The sequence below is a fragment of the Solanum stenotomum genome, chromosome 5 (genome assembly GCF_019186545.1).
Source record: "Solanum stenotomum isolate F172 chromosome 5, ASM1918654v1, whole genome shotgun sequence".
In the NCBI taxonomy this organism is placed as follows: domain Eukaryota; kingdom Viridiplantae; phylum Streptophyta; class Magnoliopsida; order Solanales; family Solanaceae; genus Solanum; species Solanum stenotomum.
In genome coordinates this window covers 28,860,663-28,887,183 of record NC_064286.1, presented here as the reverse complement: position 1 = coordinate 28,887,183, position 26,521 = coordinate 28,860,663, and the positions used below count along the sequence as shown (strand labels likewise).

The window sequence follows — 26,521 nt, the reverse complement described above, 5'->3', positions numbered from 1 at the left end:
TCCTCAACTCGCTCTTCCCACACCACCTGCGTCCCCTAAAACAAATCCTTCTACCATCCTCAAAACTAAAGTAAATATATCCCCTTAAGTCTTCTCACTCCTTCTAATACTCCTCTATAAACCACATCTGTACGGGGCTATAATGGTACTGTTCCTCCATCCCCTCCAAGATATCATATTGCCTGCTATCACTCCCTTCCATAGAGCATTCTCCTCCACCCAAAGCCTCCAAATCCACTTCCCTAATAGGTTTTGTTGAAAACTCTGAAATCTTTTTTTTTTTAGACAAGTAACAGTTCTATTCAATAAAACCTTAACCACCCTAGAAAATGGTGCAAAGTTGGAAAATTTACAGGCATCGAAAAGGTACTTAAACCCTGCCCAAAACCCTGTACAATCATATATTGCCAATTTAATATACTAACTCTCCTACTTCCCCCCACATATTCTGTTTATACTAAAAAAAGAGCAAGCTAAGACAATTCATCCTAATTTTCTCGATAGAACTACTAGTGCCTTCAAAATGTCTACCATTCCTTTCCTTCCACACTGTCCACAAAATGCAAGCAGGAATGATCTTCCACCAGTCCTCCTCCCCACCTCTATTCCCAATACTCCACCAATTGCTCAGCAATGCCAGAGTAGAACTAGGTATTACCCAAGTTATTCTCAAAATACAAAAGAACATGTACCACAGATTTATAGTTGATCTGCAGTGTAGGAATAAGAGTTCATTGATTTCACCCTCCTGTTCACACAAAAAGCATTTTGAACAAATCTGAAGAGCTCTTCTTTGTAGCTTATCTTGAGTCAGGCAAGCTTTCCTAATCACCAACCAGACAAAGAATGACACCTTCATAGGGATATTTACTTTCCAGACTTGTTTCCAAGGCCAATTCACAGGACCTCTTTGATTCAACTACCAGTATACTTATTTTACTAAGAAGGCCCCTTTACTGTTTAGTTTCCACTTGAGCCTGACAGTAAAATCTATGCATCCACCAAAAGTTCCCAATATCTGAAGCATTGTGACGAAACTCTCTACTTCCCAGTCATTGAGAGCTCTTCTAAAGATTAGATTCCACCCTTGTTGACTCCACATTTTGTTGATCATGTCATGTTGTTGGAGACTTATAGTATAAAGAATTGGAAACATAGACTTCAGATTACTTTGCCCAATCTAGTGATCGGTCCAAAAATCAGTTTTTTTCCATCTCCCACAATAATCTCCACATATTTCCAAAAGGCTTGCCATTGGTTTCTGAAAGTTCTCCACACACTGCTACCCCATTCCTTTGGTGAAGTAACAACTTTTCAATTTACCAACTGAAACTTTCTTCTTCCCTCCCTAACATCCCATAAAAAGTTCTGTGGAAGACTTTCCAACCTTTATGTCACGCTACCAGGAACCTACAATAGTGACATGAAATGGTAGGTATGCTGGATAGGGTACTTTTTATTAACACTTAATTTCCCTCCATTCAACAGATACCTCTTTCACCACCCTGCTAGACTCTTCTGAACTCTGTCAATCACTAGATTCCACACAACAAGATCTTTGTTTGAAGCATGCAAAGGTAAACCCAAATAGATTGTACGTAAAGTTCCTACCGTAAAATTAAACACCAATACAAGCTCTTGAATATTATCAACTATGCCTACCGATATACTTTCAAATTTCGTGAGGTTAATCTTGATGCCAGAGTTAATCTGGAACCACATAAGAGTTTGATTCAAGTATGACAGATGAGAAGCCTTCGCATCACAGAATACCAAATTGTCATCTACAAACAAAAGATAAGTGATCGACGCAATACTACAACATCTTAATGAGGCAGCGGAACCTGTAAAAGACCTTCAACAACCACCCTGTCCATCATTTTACTCAAGACTTCGATCAGCAAAATAAAAAAGCATGGAGATAGTGGGCCTCGATGTTTAAACCACCTCGAGATACTAAAGTATCAGCAAGGACTACCATTTTACCATAGTAGAGAATCTAGCGATGGAAATGCACCAATTGATCCATGTCCTCCACATGTCCCAAAATCTCATCTTCATCATAAAGAAATCAAGAAAACCTCAATTTACATGGTCGTAAATTTTCTTAAGACCCAGCTTACATAATATCCCCAACTTACCTTTCTTCTTTAAAGAATCCACCACTTCGTTTGCCACAAGATCCACATCAAGAATGTGTTTTCCTTCCACAAACGTGTTTTGAGAGGTGGAGACTGTCTCATCCAACATCTTAGGGATTATATTATATATTCCTTAATGTTTGTCGGTCCTTCCTTATTCGGTATATGGTAATAAAGGACCCATTAAGGTTTCTCGATCTCCTTGGTTTCTTGGAATACTGCAATAGTTTTCATCAACTCTCCCTTCATTGTCCTCCAATACTGCTAGAATAAAGCTAGACGAGAGTATTGTCTTTGTCATACCCATTGGAGTACTTTATTGATAGAACTTAATTTGGAGTAGAATGTATCATTCACAATGGCATCTAGACGGGAATTTTGTTGTGCTTACATAAGTAGGAGAATTTTCAATTTGGATGATGATGTACACGTGTTTTACAAGGGTGAATTTTTTTTATAAGATAAGTGGTATTAATAACAACATCAAGAAGACGCAAGATTTACAAGATATGGCATTTGAGCTTACAACAAAATCTCTGGCTACAAACTATCTAAGCCAATACTAATGAGTTAGTAAAATCCTGAAGTTGTTCTGCATTAACAACAGGATACAAGTTGGACCAACTAAACAAATTTGCAATGCACCTAGTCTTCAAAATGCCTAAGGCAGTTGACTCTCCATCAAAACATCTCTTGTTCCTCTCTAACCAAATACACCAAAAAATACAACCAGGTATCATAATCCAGATCTTCTTGATGGCTTTGTCAACTTTCCATAGGATCCAACTCTCATATGCATCCTTAACTGTGAGGGGTGTGGTCCAATTGATGCCAGAGAGACAAAAAAACATACTCCATAATTTTGAGGCCACCTCACAATGAAGAAGAAGGTTCCTGGGGTTTCAGCCTCTTTTTTGCACATATAGCATCTGTTTGGGAACTGGATTTTTCTTTTCTTTATTTTGTCTTGGGTGAGACATGCCTCATATAGAGATGTCCAGGTAAAATAAACTACCTTAGGTGGTTTGGTCCTCCAAATGAGTTTCCAGGGCTAGTTATCTATCACGGGGTTTCTGGAGCACAACTGTTGATACCCTTCCTTGACAGTATAAACTCTTTTCTGGTGTCCCCATTTCAGCTTATCAGCTTCCTGAAGATTATGTGACAGGGTTGTAATCTAGCAAGAAGGTCTACCAGATCATTCACTTCCCAATCGTGCATATTCCTTCTAAATCTCAAATCCCAATTGATCCCTTCTCTATTAGCAGCAATAACAGAATTGGGATCTTGAGCAATTCTAAACAAATCTGGGAAATCCTCCTGAAGAGTGTTATTTCCAAGCCATTTGTCTGTCCAAAATTTTAGGAGTAGACCATTGCCCAATTCAAAGTAGGCGTTCCAATCAAATGTGTCCCACAACATCCTAATACTCTTCCACGGTCCCACTCCGTAAGGAAGTGTAGTAATATTTGTGCACCATTGATTCAACCTTCCATGCTTAGCTATGATAACCTAGAACTTATGGTGTGCAATTCATTATGCATGTTGTGGGTGTTATGGAAAGAGAAGAATAGCACATTGGTGGTGAAGAAAAACCAGTGCACCAGCTATAGTATTTTCTCCCCCTCAGTTTTTGTTCCAGATACAAGACCTTATCAATTCCCTATATATCCACAAAGAGGATTTTTGTAAATTTTTACGTACATTCTCATCGGGGGCGGATCCAAAATTTTGAGTTTATGAGTTCTGGATCTTACTGGGTTCTTGATATATTATGTTTACATATTAAATGCATTTCTTAACACAAACACGGGATTTTGGCCAAACCTATTCGGTTATGCCGAACCCATAATTAGAACTCTAGATCCGCCCCTAATTCTCATGCCAACTTTCTTGGTGCTGACAATTAATGAAGTACATTATTCTACTAATTTGGTATGTTGTTAACCTTTTGGTCAAAAAGAATATTAACTTAGTATGTTCTCTACTAAGCTAGGGTAAGGTCTGCGTAGACTTCTTCACTTTGCACCAAATTTAACCACATGCTACCCTCCCCACTATACTGGGATGCTGTTGTTGTTTGTCTGTCAAAAACCTCTTTTTTTTTTATAACTGTGGTGTATGGGTTAGCTTGCACACACCTCGACTAATTCCACAAGATACTTGCTTCCTCCCACCAGCAACAGATACCAAGTAACTCTGTCCACCAAGATTAGGAAGAATGGAAAGAAATTAAGTAATGTTTTTGTCTCCACTGGGATTTGAACCAGAGACCACATGATTCTCAACTTGCTTCATTGACCACTAGGTCACACCCCTGGGTATCTATCAAAAACCTTTTTTAAGTACAGGAACCCACAAAGTTATTTCCCGATCATGATTCTGTAACAATTTGTAAAAGGAAAATTTGGAACAAATAGAAAAAAACATGTAAGTTCATGTCCATTAGCAAATAGAAATTTACATAAAATCAACCTACAAGCATTAGAACATTAAATGTGGCCTGGCCTTCTGAAATATGGGTATCTATCTCTGACTGCATGTCTGGGTCTGCAAATACCAAAACATTCATCAAAAGGAGTTGAAGAGCACACAAGAAGCAAGAAGAGAAAAATGTTATTACTCAAAGTGGACAACAGAATCACATATTGACAGTGAAAGCTAATTACCACATGTTATATTGTTTTGATCATTGGCAAAAAGCCTGACAAGCTCCCCCTGACAATAACAAAAATTAGTACAAGATCTACAAGATAATATGCATTAAAAATTATTATACAAACACTCAAAACTAAGAACATATAGAAAACAACTAAGATCAATTACAAGATCATCATTCTGTAATGACCGTCCCATCGTTACGAGTGTACAAAAAGAAATTAGGCGGAAAAAAAAGGTCGTCGGTCAGGACCGGTATAGCGGGATTGAGGGTCTGATTGGGTCACTATAGCGGGGTAAATTGTTGTAAATATAGGGAAAACCCCCCAAAAACCGTTTTGGAGAAGAAAAAGGCGACCTAGGGAAAATTTCAACAGTTTTTCATCAAAAATATTCATAAAGGTCAGCAATCTGATCCTCTACTTTTGTAGTTTGATTTCTAGGTCTTAGAAAATATAATTATGGCCCTATGGATGATTTGAATTCATTCTAAGGTGGGGAAAATCTGGGTTTATGAGGATTTTAGGGTGAAAATCAAGAGTGGTTACAGAGGGGTTTTGAGAGGAGGAAGTGTGGGAGAGCATCACGTCTTGTGCAGTTGACAAGGCTCCAGGCCCATATGGCTTCACAATTTGGAATCTTGTCAAGGAGGATATCATGGGAACATTGCAATATTTTCATGAACACCATGTGTTTGGAAAGAGTCTTAATGCCACCTTTGTGGCCCTTATTCCAAAGAAGGCAGGAGCAGTAGAGTTAAGAGACTTTAGGCCTATTAGTCTGATCTCTGGGGTGTACAAGATAATTGCCAAAGTTCTAACAGAAAGAATGAAGAGAGTAATGGACAGCCTAGTAAACAAACACCAAATGGTTTTTATAAAAGGGAGACAAATTATTGATGCAGCTTTAATTGCAAGTGAATGCGTAGACTAAAGATCTAAAGGGGAAGTGGCTGGCCTGATGTGCAAATTGGACATTGAAAAAGCATATGACCACGTTAACTGGGGCTATCTTTTAAACACTCTCAAACAGATGGGTTTTGGAGACAAATGGCTGAAATGGATAGACTTTTGTATCAGAACTGTTAGGTTCTCCATTCTGGTAAATGGAGAACCCACTGGTTTTTTTCATCCTGAAAAGGGACCCTCTATCCCCCTTCCTGTTCATTTTTGCCATGTAAGGTCTTAGTAGTATGATAAGAATAGCACTACAAAAAAACTAGCTGAGGGGTTTCAACGTAGGAGGAGATGGGAGAGGGTATCAGGAGATTTGCCACTTATTTTTTTTTGAGAAAGTTAACTGGTATTATAAACATAGAAGTACACCAATAGTGAACTCCTGTAGTAATTACATCAAAAGTATAGAGGGTTTACCAAAAAGAAACTAAGCACCTATCTCCCTCATAAACTATCTAAGAATAGGGTGATGTCCCCCGGATCCTTGGGAATAGAATGGATACACCAAAAGTAAAAAGTCACTAAACAATTCATTTTAATGCTTTGGAAAGGGATGCTCTTGTTCTCAAAACATCTCTGATTTCTCTCACTCCATATTGTCCACCAGATGCAGGCAGGGACAATCTTCCATCTCTCCTTGTGTCCTGACTGACTTCCATCTCTATTCCAACATGCTAGGACTTCTGTAGTATTTCTAGGCATGGTCCATGTGATACCTCTTCGGTTAATGAAATACTTCCATAGCTTCTCAGTCACTTTACAATGCAAAAAAAGATAGTTTATTGTCTCTGTCTCAGATTCACACAAAAAACATCTGGAGCATAAGTCCTTTCCTCTTTTCATTAAGTTATCCTGAGTCAGAACAGATTGTCTTGCAACAAGCCATGTGAAGTAAGCCACCTTATGTGGTATTTTCCCTTTCCAGATCATCTTCCAAGGCCACAACTCCTTTGTTTCAGTTGAAGTGTCTAGTAATTTGTAGGCTGCTTTCACCTTGAACTTGCCATATTTCTCCAGCTTCCATGTCAATTTGTCTTCCTCACAAGTGAGGTTCTTGGCTTGTTCCAAGGTATTATAGAACTGAGTCATTCTCTCCACTTCCCAGTCATTGAAGAACCTTCTAAAAATCAGGTTCCATCCTTGTTCATTTCTGACTTCTACAATTGTAGCCATTTTCTGCTGATTGAGAATATAAATGTCTGGGAACTGCTGTCTCAAAGGTGTTTGTCCCATCCATGTATCATTCCAGAACAAAGTTTTCCTCCCATTTCCCACATTAATCACAGAGTTGTTCCAAATTCTTGGCCACTGATTTCTAATAGTTCTCCATAGACCCATACCATAAGGAGTATTGACCTCCTTAGTAGTCCATGATCCTTCCTTTCCATATCTTGCAAAGATAGCGTCCTTCCATAAGCTCTGATCATCTGTTGCTAGTCTCCAGAGCCATTTTAGTAGAAGGCTCTTATTGTGGGCTTTCAAATTCTTAATTCCCAGACCTCCCTCTTTTTTGTTGGAAATAACAGCATCCCACTTGACCAAGTGAAATTTCTTGACCCCTTCCCCATTACCTTGCCAAAGAAAATTTCTTCTGACTGTGTCCAGCCTCTGAATGATCTTCCCAGGCATAGGAAAAAGGGACATCATATAGGTTGGCATGGCATCAAGAACACTGTTGATAAGTGTGACTCTACCACCCGAGGATAAGTATTGACTTTTCCAGTTAACCAACTTCCTTTCACATTTTTCTACCACAGACTTCCAGATGCTCAAAGATTTACTCTTTGCTCCCAAAGGCATGCCAAGATAGGTGGTGGGAAGTTCCCCTATCTTGCCACCTAAAATGTTTGCCAGGAGGCTGATCTGTGGTACTTCATTCACAGGATAAATAAAGCTCTTTCCCCAATTGATATGGAGTCCAGATATTGCTTCAAACATAATGAAAATAGCCCTTAAGTGTTTCAGTTGTTCACTTTTTGCATCACAAAATACTAATGTGTCATCAGCATATTGTAGATGGGAGATAGACACTCCCAGTGAATCCCCGACTCACTTTGAAGCCCCTAATTTTGTTATTAACCTGAGCAAACTTCAGCATATCACTTAGACCTCCCATAGCTAGGATGAAAAGAAAAGGAGAAAGGGGGTCTCCTTGTCTCAATCCTCTCTCAGAGGAAAAGAAGCCAGATGGTGAGCCATTGATCAAAACAGAGAACTTCACTATGGTCAGATGATACTGTTTCATCTTGTGAACCTAAAGTGGAACAAGTTTGCTACATTAGAGTCTTGCTAGTAGTGTTTGAAGTTGTATCTGGTTTAAGAGTGAACTAGAGGAAGAGCAATATCTATCCTGTCAAAGAAGTGTCTAACATTCAGACCTTTGCTAGCATTCTTGGGTGTGGTGTGGGTTCTTTGCCCACAGTGTACCTAGGGATGCTTTCAGGCAGGAAACACGAGGAGGTGGAAATCTGGGACAGCATTCTAGAGAAAGCTGAGAAGAGGTTGGCTAAATGGAAAGCGCAGTACCTTTCATGAGGAGGAAGGGTCACACCAATCAATTCAGTGTTAGACTCTCTTCCTACCTATGTGATGTCTCTATTCCCTATACCTGCATGTGTAATCAAGAGACTAGACAAACTGAGGAGAGATTTCCTATGGAAAGGCAACAAGGAAGAAGGGTGTTACAATCTGGTCAACTGGAAGGTGGTGCAACAAAGTAAAGATCAAGGGGGTCTTGGTATCAGAAACTTGAGAATCCACAATAACAGTCTACTGATGAAATGGCTATGGAGAATTAGTGCAGAAGAACCTACTCTATGTAAGGAAGTCATATCCCACAAGTTTGGTCAATCTAGTCCATGGTACTCCAATGAGGTGAACTCCACTTACGGGATGGGGGTTTGGAGGACAATCAGATCATTATGGCCAAAATTACATGGCAATTCTAGTATTAGGGTTGGGAATGGTACAAAGACCCGATTCTGGAAGGATATTTGGATAGGGCAAGCCTCTTTGCAAGTAGCTTTCCCTGACCTTATGATATTTAGTAGAAATCCTGAAGCAACCATCTTTGAGAGTTGGTCAAACCAAGGGTGGAATCTTAATTTTAGAAGACATCTATATGACTGGGAGAGAGATAGGTTGACAACTCTTTTGTGTGAAGTGGAGAATTTCCCTGGCACTGCTGTTCAATCTGATACATTGAGATGGAGACATCAGGGGATGGCATTTTCTCTGTGAATAAAATATACAAGAAAGATAACAGTGTGATGCAAGGAGAATCCTCAAATATCTGGAAGAACATCTTGAAAAGCATGGCTCCCACCAAGATTAAATGTTTCACCCAGTTAGTGGTGAGGAGAGCATGCCTTACACATGAAGTTCTACAAAAGAAGGGGAGAGTAGTAGTGACAAGATTTTTTTGTGCAATGAAACCAGAGAGACAAACAACCATCTTTTTTTGCATTGCAAGTTCACCACACAACTGTGGAATCTGTTCCTCAGTCTTACAAAGACGGAATGGACAATGCCTGAACATACTGTAGATCTGATGAGCTGCTGGATGAGAAGACAGGGTAGAAAGAGTCAGAAAAAATGGTGGAGGATAATACCCTCATGCATATGGAGGACAGTATGGAAGGAAAGGAATGGAAGATGTTTTGAAGACAAGATCAAGTCCATTCATGATGTGAAATGGAACTGTTTGGTGTCTCTTTTTTCTTGGTGTAAAGGAAATTGTATAGAGGAAGTAGATGAGATGATAGATTTCTAAGGTGCTTTGTAAAAAGCCTGAAAGTTTAACCTTACTACCTTGTAACTTTTTGGAGGTGGCCAGTATTTCTTAATGCTGAAGAATATAACAGTACTAATTCTCAAAAAAAGACCTTGGGAAAATCTTAAGAATGTTTGTTCATGATTTATTTACCGCAATTCTCCAATGAGATAACTCTATTATCGAAATTTGAGGCAACTCTATTGGTGACCTGGGTTGAAGAGAGACATGACATTTCAGGTTGAGGAACAAATTTTATTGAAGGTGTTACCAATGAAAGGGGTGATGAGATTCGGTAAGAAGGGTAACTTAGCCCTCGTTATATTGGTCTATATTTGAGGTTCTTGACAGTATGAGGCCAGTAGCATATAGGTTAGCCATGCTGCCCAGTAGTCTAGAATCCATTTAGTTTTCCATGCATCGATAAGAGGCACCACGAGGATGGGAGTACATTATCAAGTGGGACTTCATAGTGCTAGACAAGGATCTATAGTATGAGAAAGAGTCAGTTGATATGCTTTATCGGATATCCAAAAGTTGAGAACAGAGGAGATTAGATTGGTAAAGGTTTTTTGGAAGCATCGTCTGGTTGAGGAAGCTAACTGGGAAACCAAGAAGAACATGCGAGACAAGTACCCTCATTTGTTTGAGAATTTAGGTACTACTTTTTTTTACTTAGCCCATCTTTTACTTGCTTGATTGCTCAGGGATGAGCGACGAGTAAATTGGTATTTATTATAACAATATGTCCTGTTGTTACGAGTGTACTAAAAGAAATCAGGCAAAAAAAAAGTAGTCGGTTCGGGCCACTATAGCGGGATCTGGGTTGGGGTCCGATTGGGCCGTTATAGCGAGGTAAATTGTTGTAAATGTAGGGAAAACCTGCAAAATCGCTCATTATCACCCAAGAACGTTTTGGAGAAGAAAAAGAGCGACCTAAGGCAAATTTTTTTGAGATTGGTAATTGTTTCTATTTCTTTAAGTCAGGAAACCTAAGGCAAATTTCAATAGCTTTTCATTAAGAATCTTCATAAAGGTGAGCAAACTGATCCCCTACTTTTGTATCTCAATTTCTAGACCTTAGAAAATATAATTATGTCCCTAGGGGATGATTTGAATTCATTCTAAGGTGAGGAAAATCATGGTTTATGAGGATTTTAGGGTGTAAGAACTTGGGCTTATCTGAAGAATGTATTTTTTGGGATGATTTGAATTCATTCTAAGGTCAGGAAAATCCTGGTTTATGAGGATTTTAGGGTGTAACAACTTGGGCTTATCTTAAGAATGTTTTTTTTTTTTTTGAATAAGTAACATTAGTATTATAACTCAGCACTTAGGTAGTGCTAAACCCCTTTACAACAAATCAAAATATAGCAATATGTCAAAGGACTCCCAATCCTAGCATGATTCTAACACATCTAGGATATTTTCTGCATCTATTGGGGAGTTCCTTGTACACCAAAAACACAAAAGCAAAATACAATCTGTTTTGATTTTCTGTACTGTTCTACTCCTGTCTTCGAAACACCTAGCATTTCTCTCCTTCCAGATGGTCCACCATATACAAGATGGTATGGTTCTCCAGTAGCTCCTGTTTTTTGTTCCCTTCCCAGCTTCTTCCCAACTAGATAGAGTGTCAACAATCTTGCTAGGCATTGTCCATTGTATGCCTCTAAGATTAATGAAAATCTTCCATAGTTGGTCAGTGATTCTACAATGCAAAAACAAATGTCCCACTGTCTCAATTTCCTCACCACATAAACAACAGCGCGTGACTAAGATAATGTTCCTCTTTCTTAGGTTTTCATGTGTCAAGACAGCTTCTTTTGCTAGCAGCCATGAGAAACATGCCACCTTCAAAGGTGCTTTGGTTCTCCAGGTTTGTTTCCATGGCTATATGGAGTTCTGTGCCACTGTCGAGTTCAGAAGTTGTACCCTGAACTTACTTTGTATGCCCCTTTGTTTTGCCCATTCCACCATAGCCTGTCCACCCCATTCTTCAGACCTTGAAAAGCTTCAAGGATTTTGAAGAACTTAATCAGTCTAGGAATTTCTCAATCATTCAAGTTTCTTCTAAAATTTAATTCCCAGCCTTGGAGCTCCCACATGTCAGCTATTGTTCTGTCCTGATGGATAACTAAATCAAACAGATCAGGGAACTTCTCTGCAAGACTCCAATTACCTAACCACCTATCTTTCCAGAAGATGGTTTTATTACCATCACCTACGCTAATGGTAGTGTGGTTACATAAAATAGTCCACCAGTTTCTGATAGATCTCCAAACAGTGACACCATAAGGATTCTTTGCTTCTTCAGTCATCCACCCATCCAATTCTCCATACTTTGCTGTAATCACCTTTTTCCATAGAGAGTGTGTCTTATGGGCATATCTCCATAACCACTTCATTTTCAAAGCTTTACTTTGGTTCTTGAGATTTTTGATACCAAGGCCCCCCTATCTTAAGTATGTTTGTTCTCAATTTATTTACCGCAATTCTCTAATGTAACCATGAAATTGATAGGTTTAGCTGAATTAAGGGGGGGAAAAACTCTAGTATGGTGGAAAATTCATGAGGTTGACCTAGGGTTTGAGATTTGGCTATGAACTGAAAATATTTAGGTCAATTGATATTGATTTTGTATTATACTATTATTTTAAATCAAGAACAAGCTAAAATTTACAAAAAGAGTCAAGGTACACGATCAGACTTCGACAACAATTGCTTGGCGCCTAGGTAAGTTAGATTTTCTTAATTGAGTAATTTAGACCTATTTCCAGTTGCATGATATTTTGTAGATTGACGGGAGGTTTCATGCCTAGGCCTCCGGGCACGGAGTCTGGATGGTTAAAGGTTGTTGTTTATAGATGTTAAGGCGGAAAAAGATAATGACTATGGGAGTGGTTCTCTAGTTCTTGATTGTTAACCTTTAGTTTTCTTCTTGAGATGGTTTGGTGGTAATTGTAAGGTTAAGTGTTATAAAATTGCTAGGTTATAGCCATTTCTGGGACTTGTGATAATCTAGAGAAACTAAGTAAACAGGAAGAGTATAAATTCATGGGACTAGCCATTTCTGGGACTTGTGGTAATCAAGGGAAACTAAATAAACAGGAAGAGTATAAATTCATGGGACTAGAGAGGTATTTCTCGGGGAACAAATGTGTACTCATAATGGGGTTCAGTGTTGGGCTATTGATATATAGGTGATGGTTGTGTGTTGTCCAATATATGTATGTATGCATACCTACTACGTCGTAGTATTACTTGTGCAATGCATGTAAAGGGATTAAAAGGCTAAATGTGAAATGACACCATGTTGATAATCTCATTCAATGAACCTGTTTATTTACTTGTGTTTCAAGTGTGATTGATTGGTGCATGTTGGCTTGGTTGGCTTGGATACCACGCCTAGTATGAATCATTTATGGCTGACTCAGATATCATGCCTAGTATTTACTAACACTGGTTGGTTCGGGTACCGCGCCAGTGAACTAACAGTAAGGGTGTGGGCTCCATAGGAGAACCGGATTCACATGTTGGTTCCATGAGTGAATCGGATTTACTTCTTCATAATGTGATTGTTGCATGTTGGTCCATGAGTGCCCAAGATTTGTGTTTAAATGTAGGGATGGTTCTAGAGACCAGGTTTGCATGTTAAACATTGTGGATGATGTTTTAGGGATCCTAAAGTGGTCCTGGTTACTTGGAAAATAAGTGAGACTTAGGTATGGGTTGCATGTGATCATGTGGGACATGTTTCACGTGAATGTTAGCTCAAGGAAACGATTGGGAGTCTGGGCTATGTTATACTTGTGATTATAATGGTATGTTATTTGTTTTATGAAATTGTGGTTACTAGGTCAGGCTGATGACCCAGGATCTGGTGCATAGTGTAAGTGTTGAAATTGGCTATGGTTATTCCGTGATTAGAATAAATCTGATATTGGGTTTTGAAGTCAAGAGGGACAAGTAGGTCTAGGATGCCCATTTCAGGTATTGGTGTGAAAGGGCCAGGGTGTTTGCACGAGAACTTGAGGGAGAGTAGTAGGTCGGTTAAAAAAGTTAGTGCCTAGTGGTGGTTTGTATTCGCTAATCTCTATGTGATAGAAGGATTAGGTTATGATTTGATATGAGGGTGGCATAACAGGTAGGCTTGGGAAGCCTTAGGGTGGTATAACAGGTAGGCTTGGAAAGCCTTAGGATGGTATATCAGGTAGGCTTGGGAAGGCTTAGGGTGGCATGACAGGTAGGCTTGGGAAGCCTTAGGGTGGTATAACAGGTAGGCTTGGGAAGCCTTAGGGTGGTATAACAAGTAAGCTTAGGAAGCCCTAGGGTGGTATAACATGTAGGCCTAGGAAGCCCTAGGGTGGTATAACATGTAGGCCTAGGGAGCCTTAGAATGGTAAGACAGTCGAATGTTTCATGGTAAAGTTAGCAGCGAAAGGAGGTACGAAATTGGGATAAAGGTGTATTAGTTTATGAGCATTATACCTACGATGGTAGAAGCAGGTGGATAGAGGCTTGGGGTTGTAACTATTATATTGCATGTTTCCTTCTAAATGTCTACTTTATATTATGTGGTAGGTCCGAGTCAACCGATGATGCCTAACAATACATGTTTGTATTGATACTGATTTTGTTATGTCACTTGGCATAGCGTGGCTGTAGGATTCAATGATGTTTTATAGGTGAAGGCGATAGTGATCTCCGACAGCTTCTACTCCTCGTTTCTTTTGGTGGGAGCTATGTCTTATTTCCTTTATACATTGTATGATATTAGTAGCTCTTGTACTTGTTTAGATTAGTTCCTTGGGGAGTGTTAGTGTGTTTCTTTTGCAAATAACATTGGTTTAAATCAAGTTAAGAGTTTTTCAACATATAAGTAGGGTGCTAGATTATTTTTTATTTATTTTCCGCATGGTCTAATTTAAATTGGGTGGAAGGGCTCTCCTATCTAGGTGTTAGAGTAGGTGTCCGCATGGCCTGGTGGGTTGGGTCGTGACACTTTGAATTAGAAATAACTAGATTGACATGCTACTCAATAAAAGCCACAAATTCAAAAGGATAATAGCTTAATGGTTAAATACTTATGGCGTTATGTTATTGTAGAATCCCTGGTGATGTGCTTATAAAATAAAATATATCAACCTAGATGGCTTGTTCATTCAGGTACCACTAATGAAAAGAGTAGATCAGGAAACACTAAATGAAGAAAGGGTATAACATCATTTTCTTGGAAGGAAAATCCATCTAATTTAATATATAATTGGGAAGCTAAGTCAAGAGACGAACAAAAAGTGGATAACCACACAGGTTCAAGGCATGAAACTGAAGGCAACTTGGGTGCCCATATGAACCTGCTCCGGATATGGGGGTTGAGCAGCAAAGAGCAATTAGATAATAAGGAGAGTGCAATATCTTCACATTGACAATAAGTCTCATAAGATCTGCTTTGGTCAACAACAAAGTTATTTGCCTTCATCGTTAAACATTTACCCGAAAGTACAAAAACATTGCATCCTCCTTCCGAATAAATTGCATATTGTTCTTCATGCAAATTGGTTGAAATCCGTTCCATTCTAAATGCCCCTAAATTATCTTCTTATATCATGCATCTCAGAACATTGGAGAGCTTGATTATTTTATTCAACAAAAACACATAAAAACATAATCGTTGAAAAACGAATCTACTAAGGGAAAATTCAATTCAATATATGCCCTCAAAAGAAACATCCTTAGTGTTTCAAATTTATGATTATGGTACTAGCTATAACAATTTGAACTTCGAAGGCAATTGATACAAACATACAGTGCTTCAACAAGCATAATTAAAAAGTGGCATCCTTTCTGCAAAAGTGATGTGTTTTGTTAGAGCACATATGTCTTTTACTTAAGGTTGTACCTATTCTTATGCTCGTTTTTATGTATTCTAATACCAAAGTACGAAGAAGAATACGGCCGCATGTCTGATGTACATCCGTAAATGAAGAAGTGTCAAGCAGTCAAGAGAACCTATGACAAAACTTGTGAATAACAGATAAACATACTGTCCATAGAGGCAATTCACGTTGTGAGTCTAGAAAGTCTAGAAAGCAATCAACGGTTATTTTAATGGCAATCCATGGGCCGCAAGTCAATCGACGGTCATGGATTGAGTCATAGATCACATTTTTTTATTTTTTTTTTGATGACAAGGGAAACCCGCAGCCGCTACCCTTTGGATGCGCACGCTCCTATGCAATAGCTCGCAAACTACATAGGAGAGGTAACCCGCACTAGGCAAGCCTGGTGCGATGAGCTCGACCCAGAAGGCAAACCCCTTGCTTTCGCTGGCAAGGGATTTCGAACTTGAGACCTCCAACATGGAAGTCCAAGCTCAAACCACTGGGCCACCCCGAAGGGTTGAGTCGTAGATCACATTGCAGAATAGTTTGTTATTTTTAGGATTAAAACTTTGTGGGTCATTATAAATAGACATATTAGGTTTTTTAAAAAAAAAAAAAGAGTCGACAGTTTATTTTAGTTTTAGGTTTAGTTGCACGTTTTCGGACAAGTTCCAAGGTTTTTCTCTTTCTAACTTCTTGAACAAAGAACACCATTATTCTTTTGAGCTTTAAATATTCAAAGTAAGTTTATGAATTCCTTTTACTTATTTTCTTTTTGTTTTACTTTCAGAATGAGTAGCTAAATCATCTACTCAGGTTGTGACTTCACTTTTACTCCTCTATATCTAAACACACACACACACTCATATACTCCTCCTTAAATCCCCATTATGCTCCCTCTATTTCTCTTCACTATCCCGCATGCACACACCCCCACCTCCAAATCTGCTCATGTTCTCAAGGATCTAGGTAAGATCTTGGTCTAATCTCTATGCTCAAGTATAAAACCAAGGTGCTAATCCTCTTGGTAATGATCTACAGCCATCCATGGCATCAAGACAAGGGTGAAACCCCACGAGTCTTCAAACCCAAGGGATGCCCAACCTAATCTCAAGTATAAAACCAAGGTGTTAATCATCTTGGTAATGATCTACAACCATCCATGGTGTCAAGAGAAGGGTGAAACCCCATGTGTCCTCACACCCAAAAGAAGGGTGAAACCCCATGTGTCCTCAAACCAAGGGATTCCTGACTATGAAAAGGTGAAAACCCTTTGTCTTCATGGATCTTGACAAATCTTGAGGGCAGATTAACAATGGTGTGGTGGGTAATAGTTGTGTCTGTCAAATCTAGGGATTTCACTTGTGGGTGTGTTGGGTGTGTTGAAGAAGACAACTTTTTATGGCTCATAGATCCCATCTACGGCCATAAAAGTCGTTCTCCTTGATGGACACTGTCATAAAAAATAGAAAATATGATGAATGTGGTGAGATCTTGAATCCGCGAAGGGATTTATGGCTATGGGGTAACTCACGGGTCATAGATCCCAACATAAACAACTGCAGCGAACTAATGTTAGGGTTCTTCTGCTCTACAAAGTCATTCATTGTCGTGATGTCGTTCACGATCCGTAAATCACTTCGCAAGAAATTTCAGAAGAATAATTGACATAAGACAATCTTGACTGACTTCCTCCTTAGTTGAAGATATGTTTGTACACTCAATTGTTGCACCACCCTAATCTTGAGAAAATCTGAGAAGATTGCAACTTTAATGTGTACCTTATGGTATACTTCTTTGTCATTGAATAAACTGCTCAAGTACTAAGGGGTCGTTTGATAGAGTGTATTAGAAAAAAACAATGCATGCTTTAGCTTTGTGTATCATTAGTACCTTGCTTGGTACACTTTTTGAGCCTATGTAGAACTAATGCTTGCATTAGTTATATGCTCTATTGTGTATTGAGGTGTGTATTACTAATACCATGGATTTTCATGTATCAGTAACAAAAAGGGTTTCAACACATGCATTAGATTGATTATGACACAACCCCTCATATCCCTCTCAAAACACTTCTCGTTTCCCAATGCTAAAGAGTGTGGAGGGATTTTTGTAAACAAAAACTTTGTTATAGAAGTTGCAATTTTTATTTTTAATACGCCAAATCAAACACCGCATAAAAAATAATCTCAATATTACTAATGCATGCATTACTAATACACTCTATTAGCATTATTCTTATATACCCTACCAAACGACCCCTAACAGTGAATGTCATAGGTAATGGCTCCAAAATATATTGCTAATGGAGGCTGGCAACCAATGTCCAAAAAAGAAACAAGGGCAACTCTGCGAAACAAATCAAGGATGCAAAGATGAATATGAAAAGACAGAATGCAGAATGGAAATGCAACAAAACTAAGGATAAGCGATCACAATATCTTTTCCTCATACTATGAAGGGAAGGATTTGCATGTTGCTCATTAACACAGTAGAGTGCACAAAACATATGATAACAAACAAGCTCGCAGAGACTTTGAGCTTGTTCACTATTGGTGCACTCGCTCAACTTCACTGCATCACTGCTATTCTCGAGGGCATGACATCAAACAGGAAAAATGGCAATAGCAGCCCTAGAGGACATAGATGTCCCGATGAAATTGACAGGACTCCATTGCAGTTGATCAAGTATAGCTGCCAAAATGCCAATGCACGCTATTAGTGCTAAGCACATAAAGCAACATACTACACGCCGAATACAGACTAATGCGCTTAAAGCGACATAGGAAGTTGTCACCCCTCTTATTACTTCTTTTGATGCATTGGGAAAATGCAATGTTATTAGCTAGGGTGGAAGAGTAGTAGTAGTAGTAGTAGTAGTAGTAGTAGAGTAAATGACAAGCCTTTTAGTCAATCGCGAGGCTTGCCAATATCAAAATTAGGTGTTAGTCTCAATCGAGCCACCTCCTAATTTTTCTTATCGATGGTTCTTTCCAAGGAGTTTACTTTAATGTTGAACTAAGACAACTGTTTTTGTTTAAATTAAGTATAGAGGCAACTTTGCCCGATGATAGATTGTTTGGTACTTTCTTAAGGGGATAAGTTCTACTTAATTCAAGTAAAATAGAGAAAAACAGAGAGAGTTTGACTTATATGGTGATAGTTTATTTGCCCAAGGCATGAAACTCATTTTGTTTGAAAAATGGACCCCTCATAAAAATAATTGTATGAGCTTCAATTACATAGATTGACATTGGTATCTCTTTTTGTGACATTGAAAAAAATGTTATATGCTTAGAGTACAAGTTTGGAACAAAAGTTACTAGCCTATGTGATCCTTCCAAATTATGTTAATATCCTAGTCTCCCGTTTTGAGCTTTTAAACCTTTTTATTGGCTAGTTGTAACTGAAAAACCGTATCTCTTGTTTGAAAATAATCCTGCGTAGAAAACATGTATCTACTTAACACTGAAAGTGAAAGATGAGGCGTAAAAAGCCTAAGTTTGGGGTGAAGGGTGAAAAGAAAAGCTATAATTGAGGCTTCAAGCCTAAGTTGGAGGTTGGGAAGCAGTTATGATTAGACATGACCTGGTGCGGAAGAAAAAAAAAAAAGAAAATCACTTGTCACTTGCTTGAGGACAAGCAAAGGCTTTAAGTTGTGGGTGTTGATCTACCTTGAAATTAAAGCACATCTTATGTCTTTTACTTAAAGTATTACTTGTTGTTATGCTCATTTTTACGTACTTTAATGTTCAAATGTTGTATTGTAGATTTTTGTAGACAAAATGGCCAGAAGGAGGAAAAGATAGTAAACAGTCAGGAATTGGGTGGTTGACAGTTCTATATACAATTGCAGACTAAAACACGGACCATAAAGCAGATTAAGATGCAAAAGAGACCGTGCAAAGCTGGCCAAAGTACGAAGAAGAATATCGATGAACTCATAGATGACCATACGGTCCATAAAGGCAATTCAGGACGCAAGTCTAGATACACCCTAGAAGGCAATCGATGGTTAGCTTAAAGACAATCTACGAGCCGCAAGTCAATCAACAGTCGTGGATTGGGTCGCAGCTCATGTCGGCAGAACAGATTCTTATTTTTAGGATTCCAACTTTGTGGGTAACTATAAATAGACATTTTAGGTTTCTTTTGAAAAGAGTTGACAATTTAGTTTAGTTTTTGTCGCACGTTTTTGGACAAGTTCCAAGGTTTTTCTCTTTCTAGTTTCTTGAACGAAGAACATCATTATTCTTTCAAGCTTTAATATTCGAAGTAAGTCTATAAATTCTCTTTACTTATACTCTTGTTGTTTTACTTTCAGTATGAGTAGCCAAACTATCTACTGAGGTTGTGAAATCCACTACGGTTGTAAAATTAATAAGATTTTTGTGTGTTTTATGATATTACGGTTGTAAGATATCAAACTTTTTCTCATTCTTAATTAATTGGTTGGTGGTTGCAAACATTAACATACACCATAATATCTTAGTTTTGCTTGGGAAAGCCGATCAGGATTTGTTAGAAGAAGTTCTACATTTTAACTTGAGGTGCTAACCCTCATTTGACAAATTCCCATTAGGGATAATAGGATTTACTTGGCTTAATTGATCGCATTTACTTAAATAATTCAAATAGTTGTGGGAATATCATATGGAGATAAATTGTTTAACTCTTGGGAGAAATTGAGAGATGGTGTAGGGACTAAGTGCATATGGGTAAAAAAACTCACTCCTATACAATAGCTCGCAAACCACACATGAGAGATAACCCGCATAAGGCAAGTCTGGTGCGACGAGCTCGACCTAGAAGGCAAACCACACAGGAGAGGGAACCCGCACAAGCCAAGTCGGGTGCGACGAGCTCAACCCAGAAGGCAAACCCCTTGCTTTCGCTGGCAAAAGGGTTTCGAACTTGAGACCTCCAACATGGAAATCCCAAGCCCAAACCACTGGGCCACCCCAAAGGGTGGGATTGAGAGCATATCTAGAACCTGAATATCTAAAATTGCATGAAAATCGACAAACAAAGTTTCTCATTGTGGGGACACAACCTTAGCATCTTCATATCATAAGTTTACAATCTTATTACTTACTGCATTTTTAACTTTAGTTATACAAAATCTCGTAAACTTTACGGAATAGAAATCGACTTTTAATCTTGTATTCGTCCGAATAGTAATAAGTTTTCTCCCTATACCTTAAGGGGTCGTTTGGTGTGAGGGATAATACCATATAGTCTCGGGATTAAATTATAGTACCACTTATTTTGTTGTTTGGTTGGCAAGTTCGGGATAACTTATCCCGGGATTAATAATTAGTACCGGGATAAGTTATCCCTCTCTTTGGGTGGTATAGTAATCCCGGGATAACTTATCCCGGGATAAAATAGGTAAATGACAAAAATGTCTCTTTCAACCCTTTTGTTATATCAATTTTTACATTAATGAAGGGCATTTTTGTAAACAAATAAATTGTTCTTAAAATTTATTATTTTGAATACAACAAACCAAACACTCAATAAAAAATAATCTCAACACAACTTATCCCATCATAACTAATCCCAACATAACTTATCCCATCATAACTCATTTTCAAACCAAACGACCCCTAAAGGATTCAACCCTAGGTTACTATATTTGCATACAACCGTGTTACATCATCTGAAGGTTTATCTTGTGCATATCAAAAAACATCCCACATTAATACTGCACAATGGTATGCTCTTTATTGTTACAAGTATACTAGCATACCATAGATCAGATTTTCTTGTAAACTAGATACAGTAAACTTGAAAATCAATTAGTGGGCCACAATCCTATGAAAGCGTGCTAGAATAGAACGTAAGATGCAGCCCAAGATTTTGGGTGAATAGCTTAGTGAAAAGTAACTAATTTCAAATTCAAAGCCCCTTGAAATCTGTGGACCAAGCAGTTTCAACAGTCAAATATTTTCCAGAGAGAGATATAGTACAGCAAAGAGGTTGCATGATTTCTCCACTTTAAGTTGGCAGCATACAATTTGCTTTTAGTATAAATCAAAGTAGAAAAGAATTTAAGGACAGAAGAGCAAGATCAACTACCTGATGTCCCTGATCATCCATGGGTATGCATTCGACAGCTATAAGCTTATCAATATCATCAGCAGTAACTACATATTCAGGATTTGTGGCACCTGAAGATTATGAAAGATGATAGTCGAGTAGGTGTTGAAGCTAAACAAGGGTGGTGTTTAAGGCAATCTCTTTATTGATGTACAATAAGACGCATAAAATAAATAATAAAAACGAGGCATGAGAACCTCGGCATAAAGTTTTAGACTTACCCTCAATGTACTGCCTTGTACCATCAGGATAATGACGGACCCACTGACATTTGGAACCGAAAGATCGGAAAAATATACTTTAGATATCAGTGGGTAAAGTTCCTTTTAGGAATTAAATTGCATACTGAATAGCATTTAGACTCGCTACCTGGAACATGCAAAGAGAAGTTCCACGTACAGGAAACCCACAACCCAAAAGTTTACATCCTGGTTTAGCTTCTCCGATTATTTGAAATACTTCTATTCCAGGACTTTCCCCTGTGATAGGATTTATCATTAGGATCCCTACAAGTTTATGTACCAACTTTAAAGACAGATAACTATATTACCTTCCGAACTAAAAGAACCACCAATCTCATTTCCCACTGTAGGAGGATTATGACGGTTTTCATTGTTGCTCTCTTCAAATCTCTCATTCACCCCATTTCTATCAAACAAGTTATCTTTAGTGGGACCTGGAACATCCCTGCAGTGTCAAACTGTCAGAGCAAGAAAAAATTGTGAACTGCAGTAATAGAAAATACTCTCAAGTCACAAACTCATCAACCATCGCTTAGCCATTGGTCAACTAAAGTTCATCCCAGCTTGTGACTTCAACCATGGTCTTAAAGAGGGGGGTTATATGGGTACTATTTAATACGTAGGGCTGAGGGAACTGGTACATGGATACCTCTAGATTCACATGCCGGTTTCTTTGGGCCAACTAGTTATTGAGAAATGCAGTAGAGAGTTATCACTTGCAAGAACAGGGTGTATATGAAAGTTCAATTAGCAATGTAAGAGCAGACCCTTCTTTTCCTTCTTATAATGTTAATGAGTGCAAGCCCTAATATGGTGTCCATATGGAGATTGCTAGGAAGGGAAAGCATTCTTTCGAGAATTATCTGCCTCCTCAAAGATGATAGCAGAAAAATAGAATTTAGGAAACATCAATGTTAGATGTGCAGGCCATCAGGGTTTACAAAGAATGCTCATGATATAAAAATGGACCAAGTGTCTTAATTCTTTCCATTGCTTTATTTCCTTGATCTAAAACTGGGGGGCATACTATTGTTTTGCAGCATGGAGCAGTTGGCTTTTCATGTGATGACCAGTACCAGACTACCAGTTATCCATTAAAAATGAGTTACAATTTCTAGCAAAATGGCCTGGAACTGGAAAGTGATCATCCTGATAAACCAATTTTTTTTTTATCCTATTAGTTATTTATTTATTTCCTTCCAGGTTGTTCTTGTGGGAGATAATATGAGGATGAGAAGGACAACCAACAAAAATAGCTGTTTAATTTGCTCATTTGCGGAAAAAACTTTTAGCACGTCATGCACCAATGGACGGAAAAAAGGCTGCTGAACCCTACTTGTTTTGCTAAGAGAGGTGTTAATTGAATATGCATAAAACAATAAGTTATTGTTAAGATGGTTTTTGGTAGGCAAGATGGCTAGAAGTTTTGGATATTCAGTTTAATGCCTGTTATCAGCATGTGTCTTGAAGGTACATGAGTACAAAAGGACCTAAGGAGATATATATGATTCATAGTTTAATCCACTTTATGGAAGAACCCCTGTTATGGTCTTAAAGATGTTACTCTTGAATGACAGATCTTTGATACTGTACATCTATTTTGCATTAGGAGGACCATGTTTACAAATGTAAAAACAGATGCCCTTGTCCTTGTAAATGAATGTAGACCGTGATTGCCTAAGAAAGAGGATGTATGTGGTTTCATTCATAGTCAAATCCTTGTTCATCTATTAGTTTTCGCGTCTTATATTTGGCGCAGAGTAGAACAGTTTGGTACCTCAGAAGGCTCATAAAACTTGAGTTCATGAATTCAAATCCTCTCCAACAACATGTTCTATTTCGATTAGCACGTGAATCTTATAGTACAGACCAAGACGAAAACTGAAGTCTCTCGGAAGGAGACAAATTTAGACTTCAAGTAAATGAAGACCCATCGTTCCAGATTCAAAGATATGTCATTGTTCCACTCGCATTGATTAGTTTTTATCCCAGTGAGATATCCAAAATATTATACTCTCTCCGTCCCATTTCTGTGAAGGTATTAGAGTGGGCACAGTGAAAAGAGTTTTTATGCTACCGATGTGGCTTTAATCCCTAATAAGGCTGGTGCAGTAGAGTTAGGGATTTCAATCCCGTCAGTCTCATAGGCTTATGTTGCTCGGACTCTTCAGATATGCCCCCTGGTGTGTGTCGGATCTTCCAAATGTAGTGCATTTTTGGAGGATCCGACACGGGTGAAGCAACATTTTTGGAGTGTTCTAGCAACATATAAGGCATAGGCGGTGTGTACAAAGATTATTTCCAAGGTGCTGATAGAGAGACTTAAGGTAATACACAAGCTGCTAGACACCCAACAAACTGCCCCATACATCCATTAAAGGTTGACGGGCTTCAATGGGAAATTAAAAAAATGCTTATCGTGGAAGAAGAGTACAAGAATGAGTCCAAGAATTATGGCAAAAATTCAGCAAAGTGCTACATGTATTTCATGGTCCAAGTCCAAGAAGAGGAAGATTGGGGCCACATGGGGCCCAAGTTGAGGGGCCCACATGGAAGGACCCAAGAGGAGCCCAAAAAGGGATGCATGACATGTGAGAATCAAGTCCAACAAGAGCTAAATCATAAGCCCAAAAATGGGCTGAAAACATGCCAACAATTGGCGTGTAATTTTGGCTGTAAATTTGCCACATCTTCTCTTATTCTTGTTACGTAATTTTTGACATTAATTTCTATTTGTTTTCCTAGTTTAAATGTTTCCAATTTGATTTTAATATTTATTATTTTCATAGAAGTAGGTTTTGAAACTCATGCTATTTGGGAAAGATTTCCCCTATATATAGGGGTAGATTTTGATATTTTTAATTACAAAATATTTTAATATTATTAGAGAGGTTTCTCTTCTATACACTTCGTGTGTGGTGACTATGAATTTATCTTGCAACCTTATCAGAAACATTCTTTAGGAGGTAAGATTAATTTTTAACTTGATATATTTGGTTTTGCAACCTTATACGAAACATTCTTTAGGAGGTAAGATTAATTTTTAACTTAATATATTTGGTTTCTAGTAAAGTAAATTAAAGAAGGTCATTAGTGTCTCTAATTTCTTTGAAATAGGGGTCTAGATCACCTTTTGATCTAAGTTCTTGAATTTACTCTTTTAGTATTACCATTAGTATAATCCGCAAATTTTGAATACTAAGATCAATTAGATTCTTAGCACTTAATCTTGAATGTTGGGGGTTTAACTCTGAAATTTCACATATCTTTAAATTCCGTCTTTAATCTTTGTATTTTCACTTCCACATTATTTTTTTGTTTCTTTCAAGTAACCTGATTCATATCGAGTGATATCAGCGTGACTCTATCAAAGTTTTGTTCTTGCTAATCTTCCGACGTTCTTGACCAAAAAAAATAATTATTGTAGTAGCTTAAGAGGTAAGCTACATAACAAAAACAAAATACAAAAAAAGGGAAAAATTCAATTTCTCGAGAATTAAGGTATTTTCAAGAAACTCCGGATTTGCGTTGATTCTTTGTTTCATACATCAAGTAGGAAAACCAAGAAGATGGAGAAATACGGAAAATTTTCTTGTTACACAAATTGGTTTCTTTTCTCAACTCATCAAACTCAAGTCCTCAGGGTGTCAAAAAGTTCTTTTTTCTTTCTACATCTTACTTCTAAAGGGTTGTTACTAGTAGGATCTATATATAAATTCTAAAAAATCCAGCCAAAGATAGTAATTTGAGTGGAAAAAGACAAGAGAGAATGAGATCAATAGAGAAAAAAAAGAAGCCAAGTTGAGAGATCTTTGTTTTCTGTGATTTTTTTTTAGATGTCTCAAATAGGTAGTGGTGATGAACAGAGGACTCATAGGGAGGTTGAATTAAGAGACCAAAGTGATACCAACTTAGCTAAAGTGATCAGTGTGATGACCACATATTGGAGGATATGAATGTCACCGTAGCTGATATAAGGAGGGAATATATTTTTCATACAAGGCGTGGGGTGGGATAAAGGGTAAAATTTGCTCTATGATTACTGATAATGAAAGTGGTGCAAATGTGGTGAGATCATACGTGATAGAGAAGTTAGAACTAACATGCATCAAACACATCACTTATAATCATAGTGGTTGAATGGATTGGTGAGCTTAAGGTGACTAAGCAATGCATGGTTTCTTTCACCGTTGGGAGGTATTCCGATAATATTTTGTGATATAATTCCAATGCAAGATTGTCATATCATGCAGGCATCCATGGTAATTTAATAAGAATGCAATTGATGATAGGAGAAAGAATAGACTTTCTGTTGAGTCAAATAGAAGAAATTATATACTTACAGCTTTAACTCCATCCCAAGTTTATGAAGATCTGAAATGTGTGAAGGAAACAATGAAAAATTTTGAAAGAGAAGAATGAGGGGAGTAAGGGGTGCATGTTGACATCCCAAAAGAGGAAAAAGGAGAGGTTGTATAGTGTGGAGAGAATGGGATGTAAAGTGACAATGTGAGATCGAGGGAAAAAAAGGAGATGACAAGGAGAATAAAACGGAGAGGGATGATCGTGAAGTAGAGAGACAAAAACAAGAGAGTTTGAGTGAGGTTTCTTTTTATTCTAACACTAACATTCCTACGTCTTCTAGTTGTTCTCACTCTCTTGTAGGTACTCATGGGAAAATTTACATTGAAAACCCATCATTGGATGAACTTAATCCTAAGGTAGTCAAAACAAAATGTTCCATGTGCATGTTGATGAGAAGGAT

At 38.0% G+C, this 26,521-nt stretch overlaps 1 protein-coding gene across 2 annotated transcripts in view; it reads right to left on the bottom strand.

Annotated features, from left to right (window-relative positions):
* The window catches only part of LOC125864890 (uncharacterized), a 61,735-nt gene that overhangs the window by 22,108 nt on the left and 13,106 nt on the right, over window positions 1-26,521 (bottom strand). For both annotated transcript variants that reach the window (XM_049544984.1, XM_049544983.1), the window contains exons 11-16: window positions 22,065-22,201; window positions 21,884-21,993; window positions 21,736-21,778; window positions 21,494-21,585; window positions 4,811-4,859; window positions 4,621-4,691 (exon numbers count right to left, since the gene is read on the bottom strand). In XM_049544984.1, coding sequence (XP_049400941.1) covers window positions 4,621-4,691; window positions 4,811-4,859; window positions 21,494-21,585; window positions 21,736-21,778; window positions 21,884-21,993; window positions 22,065-22,201 — 502 coding nt within the window. The remainder of the gene's footprint in view (window positions 1-4,620; window positions 4,692-4,810; window positions 4,860-21,493; window positions 21,586-21,735; window positions 21,779-21,883; window positions 21,994-22,064; window positions 22,202-26,521) is intronic.